Raw genomic sequence first — 17,993 nt, forward strand, 5'->3', positions numbered from 1 at the left:
GAGTTTTTGAGTTGTATTTTAAAAAATTTTTGGGTTTTTTTAAAAAATATTTTAAAATTTTATTTTTATTTATTTTATTTTTTTAGGGTAAATATTTTTTATTGTAAATATATATATATATATATATATATTTATTTATTTTAATGTGCGTTATATTTACTATATTTATGTACTGTATTTTAAAAAAAAAACTTAAATATATATTTTTTAAATATTTGAAAATTTAAAAAAAATTATTTTTTATTTTAAATATATAAATTTTATTTTAAATGTTTATTTATTTATTTAATTTTTTAAATATTTAAATAATTTTTAATTTTTATTTTAAATTTTAAATTTTTTTAAAATTTTAAAAAATTCTGGATCACCCATATATATTTAAATCATAACAAATTATTTGGTCAATATTTAAAAAAGGAGAAAATTATTGAAAAGTCTAAAGTTAAAAAGGGTATAGACATTAGGTCCAATAGATATTTTTTTATTAGTGAGAGGTCCAACGTTGTGAAATAATTTGGTGAGATTTTGAAGGATATTTTGTTTAATTTTTTTGATTATCTATTCAATTTTTTTTTATCTATTTAAATATATATATATATATATATATATATATATTTGTTTAATTTTTTTAATCGATTCAAATTTTAACTATTTGTTCAATTTTTTTTCTTTATCTGTTCAAATACTTGTCCAAAGCTTTATTATCTGTTCATTTTTTCCTTATATGTTGAAATTATTTTAATGTATATGTTTTAGTTTTTTTTTTTTTTATTTGTGAAAATTAGAGAGAGGAAAAAATGAAAATCACTATTCAACCAAACTATCTATTTAATTTTTTTAAATATTTCCTATCTGTTGAACTACTAAGCCAAACCAAATCATATATGTCAAAATATAGAGCGAAACAAACCACTAAACCACTATCTGTTGTAATAGTAAGCCAAAACCAAACCAAACCAAACCAAACCAACAACAACAACAACAACAACATAGATATAAGCTTAACAGCACATATCTGAGCTCAAATATAAATAAATAAATAAATAAATAAAGATATAACATATATATTCAACAACAACACAGATCTTAGCTCAAATGTAAATTAAAAAAAGAATAGAAATTTCAAAGATACAAGTTGATAAAACAAAACTTGGATTTTCATAGCCCATTCAATTTTAATACGTATTTTCAAAAACTCAAAACAGTTTAAAATTAAATTTTCAAATTCAAAATTGTTTTGGGAAGTTTTAAGAGGAATCTGAAAAAAGTATTTTGCAATAGGTCTCTGGGCTTGAATTTTGTCAAAAAGAAAAAAAAACCATTTCCATTTTACATCTTGAAAAGCATATGAATTACACATCAACTACTCACAATAGAGATGCACATTAAAGCAAAGAACAAGAACAGATTTCTGGAGTTTAAAAAAAAAATGAAAAATCACAAAAAAACACTAAGTTAGAGATATTTTTTTCTAGAGAGAGAAAGTGTCATTTATAGAGAGAAACGAGATTCAATGGGGGTGCTGGTGCCCTTCGTGAAGTAGGAATTGATGTCGGTATTCCGTGATCTCAGATCTGATATTTCTTGCGCCGTCGTCGTCACCGGTGACACACCTCCTCCGTCTCCGAAAACCTCTGATCTACACACCTCCAGTGTATATATATATACACAGCTCTGGTATTGCGAAGATCTGAGGAGTAATCGGACGAAGGAGGTGATGAAAGTGTATGACGAGTTTGATCAGTTGAGAGTGTATGACGAGTTTGATCGGTCTCCGACTCGAACTCGAACTCGCCAGAGTAGGAGGTGAGAGAAAGTAGAGAGATCTGAAAGAGGAGGAGCCGGAGCCGAGGCGGAGGCGGAGGCGGAGGCGACCTCCTCTCCGATCGGATTATGTGGTCAAACCATGAGGAGAGAGAGACGGGGGGGGGAGAGGAGATGGAGAGAGAGAAGAGGGTTTGGTTTGATCGATTTGCACTGTGTATATGTGGATAGTTTGGTCATTTTGTAGATGCTTGTCATTATGTACCAATCACTCTCGGGAGCTTTTATTTGCCCACACCCACTACATCTTATATACATCTTTTTTAATAAATAATTGGTTTAAAAATAACATTTTGAAAATAAGTAATTGATTCGTAAGTAGTTTTTTAAAAATAAACAATTGGTTTAGAAATAGACTTTTAAATTTTTATTATTTTTTCGACATTCAACTTTCAAATGTGTTTATTTAATATCTATAATAATAATTTCATTTAAAAAAAAAATTATAATAAAAATAATTTTTATAAAATATGTGCAAAGAGGGCAAGGGCATGTGTAAATAGAAGTCCCCATCACTCTCTAAATTTTTGAAAAAGATTTCGAGAGTACCCTGGAAAAACAATTCTTGTGTGGCCACTCCAAAGGATGAAAATGTACTATTTTCATAATTAAAGGGTGATTGTTGTAATTATAATTCCCATAGTACAACTTCCTTCTTTCTTTTTGGTAATGACAGTAGTCTCCATCCATGATTGATGGTTGGTGGCAATGGAGTTACCGAATCACAGTGAGCTATCCCCACGCCTTTTAGGGTTTCTGGATCACCATTTCACCCCCACTCTCCACCACAATCTATGTTCATCATCATCGGTATTTTCATTGTTATTACCATACAATACAGCTTGCGATCTCGAGGCGAATTTGAGCACAGAGTGTGCTCAATTAGATGCTCATCTCCAACACCTACACCAAAACCTAGCCAAGCTCATAATCTCATGGATTTCTCGATCAATTGCAGCAAAATCCACTCTCCACAAGCTCAATCTAACGACAATGTCCCCATGTCAGTACTACTCACTGAAACCCCATTGATTGAAAGGCTTCTTACCATACTCTGTTGTTTTAATTTTGGGTTTGATTTTCAGATGGGATTCAGAATCAGAAGATGCTGACCCAGGATTTGCCTCAGCTTGCAATGGAATTGAACCGACTTGAAAATATTCGCAGTTATGCTGGTCAGGTTTTCATTTGTTGCTTTGCTTATTTTACATTTTTTTTTTTTTTTTATCTATGCTTTTTATCTTTTATGTATATGTATACTAGTATATAAATTTGGTTGTTGTGACATCAATCAGTCTCTCTGGTTCTGAAATTTTGGTTCTTAAGACGACACAAATCACCATGGTTGGGATGTACAATGCCATAATATTAACTTTTCTTGGTTTGTCTTTTTGATTGATGGGTTTGCTTCAGTGGACTGACTTGACTTCAATGTTTCTTCGTTAAAATGAAAAACTACTGTAAATTTCTCAAGTATTCTTTCATTGTTACTTCTCGATTTGACAGTACACATTTTGTGGACACATCCATTTCATAGATTAGTTTTTGTTTTTTAATTTCATGTATTAGTTTCTAAACGTGGTTTACAAGGTCCGGCACTCTGTTTTTGTCTTTAGTTTCTCAACAAGGTTAACAAGGTAGGTACACATTTGTTTTTGTTTTTGTTTTTTAATTTCATGGATTTGTTTCTCAACAAGGTTAAGAAGGTCCAGCACTTTTTACCATTAGATTATACAATCTCAAGTGACTTCTTAAGCCTAATATTATAATTTCCTATGAATTACTGTATTGTTGGTAGTAACAAAAATGATAATGATAAAACCAGCGGCAGTTAATTTAGATGGAATTCTTCATGACTTTTTTCTGAACATAAGTTTGTACGAGTTAAACCTAATATTATAATTTCCTATGAATTACTATATTGTTGGTAGTAACAAAAATGATAATGATAAAACCAGCGGTGGTTAATTTAGATGAATTCTTCAGGACTTTTTTCTGAACATAAGTTAGTAGTAGTAGTAGTAGAAGTCCTATGGTTAATTTCAACCTAATATTATAATTTCCTATGGTTAATTTAGTAGAAGTCCTATTTGCTTTGGTCTTGACTTTACATTGAAATGTTCTTGTGTTTTGTCCCTTAGCTACTGAATTCACTACAACTTAGAATTGTTAGAATTCCTGAATCTTTAATCAAATCCCAAAATTTTTACAATAATCAGAAGCATTTGTTTACATTTCCCCAGTTGGGATGGGCTTTCACCAAAATCGGGTAATTAAAATGTTGGAACCGGCAAAATTAGATTATCACATAAGATCACAGCCTAATTATTTTGATTATGTGAATGAAATACCAATGAGAAGCATGTGTGTAGAATATCTCTTGGAGGGGTTTATTAATTATTCAATTATGTGACCTTGTGGTTTGCCCATTCATCAATATAGCATGAGACCAGTTTCATATGAATGTCTTTGCATTATTTTAGACTAGATAAAACTATGTTACTTGGAACATGGATTGTTCCGGTGAGTGAAATGAGAATAAAAACATGGTAGGTACGATAAGACTAAATTTCTATAGATTACATTAGGAGAATTTAAGATACTTTTAGGCTAATTTCCTTTTTAGAATTACACATCCAATGAAATATACTTTAGTTTTTTTCAACACATCTCTAGGAGCATTATGGTCCATTTCTTTAATATTTGATTCATTTCCTCCTAAGGAAATGTTTAAGGAAATAAAGAAATAAGAAAAACTATTGGCTGCTTTGAATCACTAAATTCAGCATTTTAGAACAAAAATGTTCCGTGTTTTAGAAAATGCTTTCCAAACTGTAAATCACTTGGGTATTAGTGCGAATTGTTTATTATTATATTTTTTGTAGTGTAATGATTATACATTCATTATAACAAAATTCTTGAAATGTCCTGAACAAGTTAATCTCAAAATTTTCATCAAGCAGACTGATTTAGAAAATGATTGCTTCACCCAAAATTCATTAGTTATTGGTGAAGTTACGAAATTTTGCCATGGAATTTGCAAATGAAATGTTTGACTTTCTTGATCATGGATTTGTTGTTTTACTATTTGGCTTTATATGTAATACCACAATCTTACCATTTCCATTCCATGTTTAAGTGAGTGATATTTTACATGATTGTGCGCTAGGTTACGTGGAGTCTTTAAAATAAATCAAATACCCATGTCAGATCCCTATACTTGGACAAGGGTGCGGAATACGAGTCTGATACTATTCATCGGACACTTCTTATTTGTTTTAACACTATTATTATATGTATATATTATTGTATATTTGCTAATGATATATTTGAACAAATGCCAAGTTAGCAAATTGTTCTTAGGCCAAGTAATCCTCAACTAAGAAGCACAAACACTTCTAAGAAGTGGTGTGTCATGTCAGACACCAATATTACACAGTACTCATTGTACACTTCTTGACACCTAGCAGACATATGTCCAAATATGTGCTACTATTATTTAAAATTTTCTAGACTCGGTCATGCTTAAGACACTTTGGGAACACGTGTCTATTGTTTAGACACACATGAAACACATTACAAGTCTGAATAAAATAATTTTGAATCTACATATTCTTCTCCTTTAGACTTTAGAAATTAGTAGTGCTACATGTTGCTATTATCTTTTAGTTAAATATTCAATACATGACATGTAATTGTTTATCCTTATATATGACATATAATAAATTTATATGTCATGTCCTATATTTTTTGATGGGACTCAAGGCTTCGTTTGGTTTGGTTTGTATATCTTTTGTGTGTGTCCCCCACGTGTCATGTCCTATATTTTTTGATTTTTTTTATCGGCGTGTTTGTGTTGTGTCACATGTATGTGTCAATGCTTGTTAGATCCTCAACTCAAAATTTCTCGCGGACATTCATCATTGTAAAAAAGCTATCTAATCTATATTGTCATTTCTGTATGTGCCCACCAAAATTGCTTCTTTCTTTTGGGTGAATAAAATTGCTTCTTTCTTGCAATTCATTTTTCCTTGGAACATGGAGTGAGAGTTTTTTTATGCTCAATGGCTTTAGTTTGATCTTTGTCTTGCTCAACCAAATTATAGATGTTTTGCAAATCATGTACTTGCCCTCATTTTTCTTAACTTACCAGGCAAGTCTTTACTAACCCATCTAAGATTTCAGATACCACTCTACAGTTAGAAGCAATGGTTGGAGATCTTGAAGATGCAGTTTTATCTGTTGTGAATAAAAAAAGGGGAAGTGTACTCGCTGCAAATTGCTCAAATCCATCAGTTTCAACAGTAATGACTTTATTCAGTACTATTTTTGCTTTATTAAGATTACAGATTGCATTATTAGATCAAAGATGGGACTGCACAGAAAATTTTAATGTATTCATTGAATGCAGGACCAAGGATCAAGGGAAGAAAAGTTCTTTCAAGCTGTAAGATCCATGAATTGTATTGAGGATTTGTTGGTCAGTCCTGTGAAGTTCCGACCTCAGTGGTGCCATCTTATGAAATCTGTGGATTCTAGAGTAGACAAAACATTGACTTTGCTCCGGCGACAAGTTCTTGCAGATCACCGAGCTCTTCTTTCAACTCTAGGGTGGCCACCAAAAGTTTTTACATCAAAAATAGAAAGTGGGAAGATCTCTATCCTTCCAAATCCATTGGTTCTGATGCAAGTAGATAAACAGAAGGCCTATTCTGAGAGTTTTCTAGAACTTTGTGCTCTGCAGCATTTGCAGACACGGAGGGAAAAGCGACAGCTTGGGCTTTTGGGAAAAAAGAAGCTGAATACAGGGCTTTGGGCCATTGATGAACTGGCTTCTCCTATTGCATCACGGTCAGAATATCACTTCTCGAAATGGGTTGATCAGCCTGAGTTTATCTTCGCTCTTGTGTCCAAGATTACCAAAGATTTTATTGGCGGAGTTGATGATGTTTTACAGCCTCTCATTGATAGAGCAAAACTGGTGAGCTTGAGTGCTAAAGAAGCTTGGATATCTGTAATGGTCCAAGCACTTTCTTCATTTTTAGCAAAGCGAGTTTTCTGTGTTCTTGTCAAAAGATACAAAGAGAAAAAGGAAAAGTCGGAGATGATTTCTTCGTGGCTTCATTTAATCGACCTTATGGTTAATTTTGACAAACAGATGATGTCACTTGTAAGTTCAGAAGCTTATCTCTTCACGGAGGACTCTGAAATGCTTGAAGGATCGTCAAGAGGCTTATCTGTGTTTTCATTATTTTCTGATAGGCCTGATTGGCTCAAAATTTGGTCCAAAATAGAGCTCAAGGTTGGGAGAATGAAACTAAAAGAAGAATCAAAGCATGAGAGGGCTTGGTTGGCTGACACGAAAAAAGAAATTGGATCTGCTGTTGACACAACGACCGAGCGGTTTCTTCTTTATACTAGGGAAGATCATAAAGCCCCCTTGATTGTAGAATCTGCGCTCAAACTTGCTTGGGAAATGATTGAACGCTGCAAAACTTTACCAGGCATTTTGGCAAGGGCCCAATTCATCAGATCAACTGCAGCTAAACTCCTCTTGTACCTTTTAAAATTACTGTTTTTGCAGTACAAGGGAGTTGAATTCCTTTCTACTGACTGCAATGATGGCTCCTTGCTGAAACTATGTGCGGTGATCAATGGTGCTCGATACTGTGAATCTAAACTACAAGAATGGAGCGACGATGTCGATTTTCTGGAGATGAGAATTGCTGAAATTGATAAAAACATCTCTGTAAAAGATGATATGAGTGATAATTCTCTCTTCTTCGGAGAAGAAATAAAGAGCTTGGCCGATCTGGAGACGCATTTGCTAATGGAAATAATTGCTGATCTTCTTCATCAATTTGAGACTCTTACTGAGGAGTATGCCCAAAATAAGGACTGCTTTGAGCAAGAGGAAGAAGATGATGGCCTACATAGAGCCTCAAAAGTCATGGATTTTTCTGTATCTGTTGACATTCTTGAAGCATTGGATACTTTGAGAAGTCAGCTTTGTATCATTAATGCGAGTCTCAATCCAAAGGACTTCTCAGATTTGTGGAGAAGCGTCGCAGATGGGCTAGACCGTTTTATTTTTGGCAGCATATTCACAAGTGATTATAGATTCTCTGAGAAGGGTACCAGTCAGTTTGGAGCTGATATGCGAGCATTGTTTGTTGTTTTTCAGCCATTTTGTACTAAGCCTGAAGCATTCTTTCCCTTTGTCAGAAATTCTCTGAAATTGTTAGAAATGGATAGGCGAGATTTAGGGCATTTGAATTTTTGTAGTGTTACGCACTTGTCTTTTGATCAAGCTGAAAAGATTTTGAGGAATAGGAAATTTTGAATTGCATCTAGAGAGTTGAGAAATGAGAATTGATTATATGTTTTTGAACTTTCATTACATTTGTGCCAAATGAATCATATATATGCATGGCATTTCACTTTTGGCAACAACAGTGGTAGTTTTAATTAACTGAATGGAAAGGAAGAGTAGTGCATGATAGGTAGAGGACGACTAGGGCATCGTTAGGGATTATAAAAAAAATAATTAATATTGTTATACAATACTGATAGAAGTGTGAGTCTTGTACTCATGTGAGTATTGTGTAAAATTTTTAATAATTTTATTGTGGTCTCTAGTATTTTTGAGATGACTACTGGTGTCTCTGTGTGTGCGCGCGCACAAGAATGTCTTGTCTGATGCTCACCTGAAATGGAAAAGAGAGGAATGAGCTCTCAAATCTCAATTCAGTAAATGATAATTGAAAGAAGCCAAAGAGTGAAATGGACAATTTGCAATGTTTAGTCAATATATTTAAATGATTGTTAAAGTACAAGTTGTCTAAATTGCACCATGTTAGTTTTTGTAAAAATCTAGTTATATCAGTCCTGATTAATAATTTGATGGGTAATTCATTAGTGGTCGCAGCATTTTTATGAAAAAACTGCCTAGAATATTTACAACAAGGATTTAGCATTCAATCTGTGAGAGAGTATTTGTATTTTAGGGCCAACTAGTGCTTGTTTGGCATGCACCAAAAAAATATTTTTTTTTTTGTATACATATATTTATTTGGGTCAGATCAATCAGCATCTATTAACATACACTTATTTTGGGATCAATTTTGGTGATCTGACCCATTTAATTTTTAAAATTAGTATAGTAGAATATTCATACAAAAATAAAGATGATCAACTATTAGTAGCTATATATTCGAATCATATTTTATTTTTGTAAGACAAATATAATTTAAATATATAATTACTAATGTCTGATCATCTTAATTTTTTTACATAAATATTTTACTCAATAAATTTTTAGAAACAAAACGTTCGATTATCAAAATAGGCCACTACGTCCAAAACTGTCTGTCAAGTTGGATGCAATCCAAACCCTTACAATAACACCGTCACAGAAGGTCATTTGCGACATATCACCGTCGCCAATTGAGGTCGCAAAGGGCTAAGAACAAAACAACGTGGTTTTTCATTCTGCAAGCTCCCAATTTTTCCCCACTGTAATCCTGTTCCCCCTGTTATGCCGTAACGCTGTGTTTGGTTGAGAGATTTGGGGAGGGATTTGGAAAGGGAAAGAGAAAAGGTGTGAAACTATGTGAAATGTAAGTATAATTTATTCACAATTCACCTAATTTTTCTCTTTCTCTTTCCAAATCCATCCTCAAATCCCCCAACCAAACACAATATAAACGTCTCACCTCTCTCTCGTCCTCGCTCTTCATCTTCACTAGGTAAGTCCTCACACTCTTTCTCTCTCTGTCACACGCACATACACACACTTGTAATTAAACAATATAACTTGAGGATATTGATAAAAATAGTTTGTAAAGTACAAAACTTGAAATTAAGATTTAAGTTTGCAAGATTTTGATGATAATTGTGTATTTATTTTGGTTGAATTTTGATGACTTCTTGATTTGATTCAAGTTTGGGCTGAAATTATGAACATAAAGAGCTGAGTGAGATTAACGGTTTGAAGAGTTGAATGGTGTTACTGTAGGGTTTGGAGGATTGTTGTTGAAGTTCTTGTAGGTTATTCTTGTCTTTTCATTTTTTTTATATTTTTGGGTGTTAGGTGTGATTCTCAGATTTGAGCTACATTAGGAATAAGAGAGCTGCATGATTCTGTTTCTTTAAAAAGTAACTAGTAAACAAATGAATTGATGTATGGAAATTTAAAGATATGAACACACAAGATTTGTAGTGGTGTGTAGCTCCAACACCAACATCCACTTCCGACTCTTGCCAAAATTTCACTTCACTATCTCAAATGGGTTTTGGTAAATCTAACAACCTAACCTACTAGGCCCTCCTTGTAGGTTTTATAGTTGGGCAATCCTGCAAAGCTACTTAACGGTCCTCAGCTAGGATTATTCTAAGTTTCACTGAAAGGGTTCACTTACCCACTAGTTGATTTTGTCCATTTGAATAACCTACTGCTGACCTAAAGGAACCTTTCTTGTGGTCTCTAGGTTTTCACTCGAATGAGTTCACCAAGAACATACTTGTTGGTTTCTACTTAGTTTATCAACAACCAACCCCAAAGGAACCCTTCCAATGGGATTTATCTCACAAGAGTCACAACACTCGAATGGTGAGGTCATCTACAACCTAAGAAGCATAGACACCTAAGAAGCATGGACAAGCGACACGAATATGACACGAACATGTCGACACACCAATTTTTTTTAAAAAAATGCAAAACACGACAATTGGGGAACACACACGAAATATATAATTTATATATTTATTATGTATTATATATACAAATACATCATTCAAAGATAATAAAAAAAATGTAATATAACATTTATTTTATAAATTTATATTGTTTTTTTTCTTTTATAATGTATTCTAAGTTATTTAGTTCAAACTTATAATTAGTTTCATGTGTGTTTAATCGGTGGACATGTGTGTTTATGCAATGGACATGGGTGTCCGGATCTGAAAAACATTTTAAAAAATAGGATATATTTTGACAAGTGTCGGGAAATGTCCAACGAGTATTAGTGTCCAATACGGATACGACACGAATATTCCATCTTCTTAAAAGTGTCCGTACTTCTTAGACAAACACTTGTAATAAGGTAACATGTCGTCTCCGACATTGACACTCACACTGATATTGACACGACACTCATCAGAGTCTTTCCAACAATTACACATGGAATACATTACAAGTTTGAATAAAATAATTTGTAATACAATGATAATACAAAAATAATTTAAATTTATATCTATTTTCCTCCTTTAAAATTTAAAATTTATTAATTTTGGCTTAAATTTTCATATATATTACATATAATAAATATATAAACTTATATAGTTTGCAGGTGTCACCCACGTATCATAACCTTTTTTTTAAATTTTTTATGTTGCTCGGTCCATGTCGTGTTCATGTTCATGTTCGTGTCCATGTTCGTGTCCATATTCGTGTTCATACTTCTTAGCCTACAACCTTTCAACGGACTTCAGCAATGGATTTTCTAGGCATATCCCCAACCTCATCTTTGATACACAAATCATAATGGGTGTTCTATGCTCATCGTTAACCTGTAACCACAAAGTATCACAAACAACCAAGTAGTTCGAGTTTTCCAAGACTTGCTCTCAATCTTTACAGTCACTAGTTCATCACAAATGTATGTGTGTCAAATTAAGTGTCTAAATACATATATTAAATAAATATTAAGTCATTGAAATCTTCGCTCTCTTGGGTCTTTTTGATCTTCAAGTGTTTTCTCGATTCCAAGCTCTTTTGTGAGATGCATCTTCATGTAAAAACACACTCTCTCTGTTTGTTTTTATGCTCTTTTAGCTTTGAGAGATGTATCATCACTCAATATGTTAACTCTAAATTCCTACTTCTTAGTTTTTGGTTGTTTGGGTTGCAAATCCTTATATAAAATGCATGTTCTAATGACTATAATTGGTCTTGTTTTCAAATTACCATTCTTGAAGTTTGTTGACCATCGTGGTAGACCAAGCTGGTAGACTTGGTCTTTGGATCTCAGTTTGGTCACCATAATTGAGGTTAGCCAACCAAGTCCACTAGGCTTCTTCTAGTAGCACATGGCCAACTTCAAAAGGTCGTAAGTCACTTCTTTTTTTAAAAAAAAAAAAATAATAATAATAATTTAATTTAATTTTTTGTCATTCAAGAATCCGAACTAGACCCTAAGTTATTTTCTTTGTAAGGTCACGAGATCATACTATTTACCAAATTGGTGAATCAATCTTAGTCTTGGTTGACAAAGACTAGCCTATATGCCTTCTAAGGCTTAAGTCTTGTTCCTATGTGACTCTTGTTACACGGTCTTGGGTAGAACTCACCCTAAAAGCTAGCTCAAGAGGTGAGGGTGCCCTCACACTTATATGCTTAATATTATTTTAGTACTTGGGCGATGTGGGACTTCACTTCACACCCTCCCTCACACCCAGCGTGCTTACTCAACAGCGCCTACAGCGTGTAGGCCAGGGACACACACCCTACCCATCCCTAAGTATTTTAGTTTTGATAACATGTTATACGGTCTTGGGTAGAACTCAACCCAAAAGCTAGCTCAAGAGATGAGGGTGCCCTCACGTTTATGTAAATAATATTATTTTAAACTTAGACGATATGGGACTTCGATTCACAACTCTACCATTTAAATTTTGGCCTTCTTGATGCTTGGGCATCTTTTCTGTTGATGAAATATCTCTCTTGAGTTCATCCTTAGCCTTGATCACTCTCTTGATGTCTCCAAGACTTGTTGCATATGCCCTTGAGTCTTCAATGTAATCCTACACTAGAACATTACATACAAGTTCATGAAATTGCCAACCCAAGCTAGACCTAGCTTCTACAACCTATGTTACATGGACTCTGGTGTGGGTGCGTATCTAAAGGTTGGATTCATCAAATCTCAAATTTAAGGGTACACAGACTCGGCAAAAAAGAGTCATATTTTTATATTTTTAATCTATTATATGAGATGAAGTGGTATTACATGTAACATACAACGTCAAAAAGATATTTTATATTAATTACACAACAAATAATACATATAAGATAGTGGTAAATACAAACATATGAGAAGTGTCCAATGAAAAGTATCGGACACATCCCACACCCTTGTTCAAGGGGTGTCCAACATAGGTATTTGATTAATTTTGAAGAGTCCATGTAACATAGTCTTAAATAAAAAAAATCAACACCTAATTAGTACACATTAATGTGTGTTTGGAAGGGGAAAGGTTGGGTACACAACTAACCTTTAGTATAGTGCACAAAGTGGTTATCACATGACTTGAACCCATGACCTCAAGGTTATTAGGCCAAGGTTTACCATTGAACCAATGGTCACCACTCCATGTAACATAGTCTACAATGCAAAAATACATGCACTTGTACACTTCTTTGGAAATAACTTCTAACATGTGGTGTTGTCTATGAGTTGCCTTCATTGCAGGATTGGAATAACAAGCAACTATCTAAATGTTGGTAAAAGGTAGGAAAGTTGCTGGTAAGGAAGAAACAATGGCTGCACACTATGCTTTTGGCCCACTTGAAGATGATATCATTATAAAACACCGTCTTCTCATCCGCACAACCACCATAATGGGTGAACCTCCATTAAAGAAACTTTAAAAGAAATTTACCTCCTTTGTCGTCGAGATTGAGAAGGATGTAGAAAACTATAGTGACTGTGAAAGACTTGCCAAAACCTTCTTACAAGAGTTGACATCGTTTGAACTTCTGCTCCTTCGGAGCAAAGTTGTTAAAGATGCAAATCTCAGAGAAAATGAGAACTTCAATGAGTTAGAAGATGAGATAAACATGCAGATTCTGCAGGCACAAGCTGATATAGAGGATCTGAAGAAACAAGTGGCGTAGCAAGAATGAAAGGCAACATAACGAAGAGTGTGAGGCAATCATGAGGTTAATCGCTATGCAACCACCAAGATCAAAGGCATAGAAGATCATAACAGAACTAGAGAAACAGATTGCGATGTTGGAGTCAGAGAATATAGCTTGTTCAAGAACATTGGAGCTTTGCAAGAAACAATTGCTCTTTTATTGCATGTGGTATGTAGCAAAATGCTTTTCTGCAATGTCTTATTTTTAGGGAAGCCTTATTGCCAAACAATTATTGGTTGCTTCCATGGAAACCAAATTGCTATCCAAACTTTCATTTTTTTGTAAAGATAGAATAAAATATGGTTTTGTGTTCGCATTTCTTGAAGTTTGTGACAAATTTGATTTTACAAGAAACTTCCTTTTTTTCACTTAATTTTTTACCCTCCATACATTCTTGGAATTTTGTTTTTTTTTCGCAATCAGAAATTGTGGTTCTAGTGGTTTTGATGCAATGCTAATAGGACCAGTTATAGTCTAAATTTGAACCTATCAATCTGCGTATATCCCACTTATACCATTTATTCTTAGTTGTTACTATTCGAACCCTTTTTTATCATCTAATCCCAAGCTACCAAACCTAATATAGATTTACTTGTGGTGTGTGCTCCTATTGCTGGATTTAGAGGTTTTGGAATGTTAGTTTCTTATGATTCAGTTCTGTTTGTATCTGTGCAACTTCAATTATATTGGCTTATTTTGAAAATAAAACCATTTGAGAATTGAAACGCTTTTGGATCTTTTTGTGAGATTAATAGTTGATATCATTGGTGAATTATGAATAGTTGATGCAGAACAACTTTGGATTCTCAAAATTTTGTAGCCTTAGGAATGGTTTATGGTGGAAAAATATTGCGGGGTTGTACATGAAGAAGAATCAAAATAGGCTTGATTTTCAAACTCTTAGCTATTGGATTTTCTAATAACATGTGTGGGTTTAAGGTGTTTTGGTGTTTATTGAAGATCAATACCAAATTGTTGTTATTGACAAACATGGCTTAAGATCAGTACCTGATGTATTCACCTAGCCCTTCAAGTTGTTAAGGATTTAGTTTGCAGCTACAAAATTTTAAGGGAGGTAGTTGGGGGTGTTAAGGCCTATTTTTCGTTTGATTGATCTCTCTGTCGTATTCATTCGATCTGAGTCAAACGAGAAGTATGAACTTGATTTGAGTTTAAGTTTCTTATCAAGCATGTACACTTTTATTTGAGGGCTTGAATAGGTTGAATTACATTTTTCCAAGAAAAAGGTCGTCAATAGTTATATATATGTTAAAGTGGAAGGTTAATGTTTTTGTTTTAGAGGCCAGTGTTGTGTTAATGTGATTATGTGGGTTGTTGAATATAAAAATTAAAATATTATGTTTGAATATGAAAATTAGAATGGAAATTAGAATATGAATTATTTTGATTATAGGAATCTTACCTTGTGTATATTATTTCCTAAATTGTATCATGAATATATTATGTATATATGGACTCTACCTCATTGATTGGTAAGTCAAATAATTCTTTTCATTCTTTTTGGTATCAAATCCTCCTTAGACGTGTTTCTCTCAACCACCCATCACCACTGACTGTCTTTTTTCTTTACCCTTCGACATCCTCAGCCTAGCCTTAACCCAATCTTCGTAGCCCCTCTCATTCCTTGTTTTCACATCAGTAGGCTTTTTTTATCCTTGCCGAGGCTCTGGTTACTGCCGACCAGACTTGGTTCTAGTCTTATGTGCTTCGGCTGCTTCTTTAGGTAGTCTCTGGCTGCTTTTTCCCCATTCTTAGGGTGATTGGACTGATGTATTAAGCCCCTCTGTTTGTCCTTTTATTCTTTTGGGCTACCAGGTTTATTTGGTAGCATCTATTTAGATAAGTAGTTGAGTTTTTTTCTAGTTTCTTATTTTTTCTTGGACTGTGTTGCTATCTTTGTGTGTTTTTCAGCCCCACTTCTTCCACCATGACTGATCCATCCTTTGTTGATATACCTACCAAGCCTGTTTCTATTAGTTATGATTTTTCTTTATCTCATCACACTCTTGTCATCGTATTACAAGTATGGTGTTGAATGAGAAAAATTTTGCTGTTTGGAACCGCTCTTTTAAACTCTATTTAAGGGGTAAGGGAAAAGCTCATTGGCTTTTATCTTTCACTACCCAGCTTGCTGCAACAGATCCTACCGTGCATAGTGGGATATTGATAACTATACTATTTTGGGATGAATGTTCAACTCCATGGAAGATCGTATTTATTACATGTTTTTCTATTGTGACACAATTCCTCGGTCTATGGCATGCCTTGCCACAGATATATGCTCATGCTCATAACGATGCTCGCATCTTTGAGCTCTATCAGGATATTGCTCGTGCTTTCCAATCTGCCTTGGGTCTTTCTGTGTTAGAATTCTTTGGACACCTTCAGGCCCGTTGAGAAGAATTGGCTCAATATGAGCCCTTGACTAAGTTACAAATAGATGCTGCCTCTTTTGTGTCCAAACGCCTTGCTCGTCAGTATACTTACCAGTTTCTGATGGCTTTAAACTCTGAGTTTGAATCCCTTTGAACTCAGATTTTAAACACATCACCTATGCCCTCTTTTTATGAGGCATTTGCCACCATTAATAGTGATGAGCGTCGTAGGCATCTGGTTCAACCGAATCCTTCTCCTTTGTCTTTAGTTTCATCTGATCAGATGGCTCTTGTTGCAAAGTTTGGTTTTCGGGCTTCTACTGGTCCAGTTACTTGTCGTCATTGTGGCGTTTCTAGTCATGTTAAAGCTCGTTGCTTCAAACTTCATCCTGAGTTGAGGCAACGTTTCTCTCGCTCTCATGGTGCTGGCACCTCTCACCTTGCGACTCTAGTGGATTCCGCTACTCCTGCTCCTAGGTTTCCTCATCTCCCTAATTTACAAGAGTTATAGACTTAGATTGGTCAGCTTTAGGCTTAGCTTGGATCTCTTACTGCCAGTTCTCTTGTCCTATCATCTACCACTGCTGTCACCTTTGCAACAAGTACTTCTATTGTTTTCCATATTCGCTCTGCTAGTCCCTCATGGGTTCTAGATTCTGGGGCTATTGATCATATAATAGGTGAGTTTTGCTTTATTTCTTCGCCAATCCCTACTACTATTACCTAATCTGTGTGTCTTGCTGATGGTTTGTTATTCTCTGTTCGTCATAAGGGTGTAGTGTCTTTATCCCCTACCATTACTTTATCATATGTTTTATATGTTCCAAATTTTGTATATATCTGTTAGTCGTCTTGCCAAACAATTAATTGTGCTATCATCTTCTTACCCTCCTCTTGCCTTTTACAAGACTTGAGTTCGAAAAAGATTTTTGGTAAGGGCTACGAGCGTGATGGGCTATAATACTTTGGGGATCCACTAGACGAGCCTTTCTCTTCTTCCTTAGCTAGTTTTCAGGCCTCTGTTTTGTCTGCTTCCATGTCTTGTGTTTTTAATATTCAAATTTTAAATTATGACACGCTCATATGGGTCATGTTAATTTTTAGTATTTATGTCAACTCTTTCCTTCATTTCATAAAGCTTGCAAAGATTCTGAGTTTCATTGTGTGGTTTGTGAGTTGTCTAAGCATACTCGTAATAGCTATATCCCTCATATAACTCGTGCTCCTAGTGCTTTTGATCTTATACATTCTGATGTCTGGGGCCCTTCCACTGTCACTGTTTTTTTTTCTGGTCATAGATATTATGTGACTTTTATTGATGATCACACTAGGTGTACTTGGGTTTATCTAATTCGTCATAAGTCTGACGTTTTTCCCATTTTTGTCCAATTTTTACAGATGGTTAAAACTCAATTTTATACAGTTGTTAGCAATGTTTTGAAAATTGGACTGAACCAGTCGGTTCGACCGGTTGAACTATCGACCGGTCTATGGTCCGGTCCGGATATACCCTTTAACCCAGTCCCTCTTGAAAACCGGTCATTTTAAGCAAAATTGATGGGAACCGCGGTTAAATCGCTAAATCGGTTGACCTGATCCGGGTTGAAGCAAACCGGGCTGGTTTGCTATATTTGGTCCAATATTGAAAAAGTTGATACTAAAGGGACTTGAACCCAACACCTCAAACTCCAAAGAACATGAATTTACACTCTGCCACCATGGTTCCTTGTTAATATGTAGGAGATATATAATATTAATTGTATTCAAACTAATTTCCCTCAAACACATGTATAATTAATATTTTTACAAATAATATTAATATAAAAATATATATAAACATATATGTTTGATGA

General features: G+C 34.2%; 1 protein-coding gene and 1 pseudogene across 2 annotated transcripts; both read left to right on the forward strand.

Annotated features, from left to right (window-relative positions):
* Positions 1 to 2,335: 2,335 nt before the first annotated feature.
* Positions 2,336 to 8,221, forward strand: LOC145814047 (RINT1-like protein MAG2L). Its single transcript, XM_082910571.1, has 4 exons — positions 2,336 to 2,827; positions 2,910 to 2,999; positions 6,010 to 6,128; positions 6,236 to 8,221. Exons 1-4 carry the CDS (start codon positions 2,533 to 2,535, stop codon positions 8,165 to 8,167), a joined length of 2,436 nt encoding a protein of 811 aa, XP_082766697.1. The 5' UTR covers positions 2,336 to 2,532; the 3' UTR covers positions 8,168 to 8,221.
* Positions 8,222 to 9,527: 1,306 nt separating this feature from the next.
* LOC145814252 (THO complex subunit 7A pseudogene) lies at positions 9,528 to 14,090 on the forward strand (annotated as a pseudogene). Its single transcript, XR_014357597.1, has 2 exons — positions 9,528 to 9,572; positions 13,296 to 14,090. The product of XR_014357597.1 is annotated as a THO complex subunit 7A pseudogene (transcript).
* The last annotated feature ends 3,903 nt before the right edge of the window (positions 14,091 to 17,993 follow it).

This window comes from Camellia sinensis, unplaced genomic scaffold, assembly GCF_055761805.1.
Source record: "Camellia sinensis isolate YWXY unplaced genomic scaffold, ASM5576180v1 Unanchor1, whole genome shotgun sequence".
Taxonomy (NCBI): Eukaryota; Viridiplantae; Streptophyta; class Magnoliopsida; order Ericales; family Theaceae; genus Camellia; species Camellia sinensis.

Bases quoted from the DNA above. Each gene is read 5' to 3' on its own strand.
- LOC145814047 (XM_082910571.1), top strand. From the start codon at position 2,533: ATGGAGTTACCGAATCACAGTGAGCTATCCCCACGCCTTTTAGGGTTT. The intron at 2,828-2,909 runs GTCAGTACTACT...TTTGATTTTCAG, and splicing joins TCTAACGACAATGTCCCCAT to ATGGGATTCAGAATCAGAAG. The intron at 6,129-6,235 runs GTAATGACTTTA...CATTGAATGCAG, and splicing joins CAAATCCATCAGTTTCAACA to GACCAAGGATCAAGGGAAGA.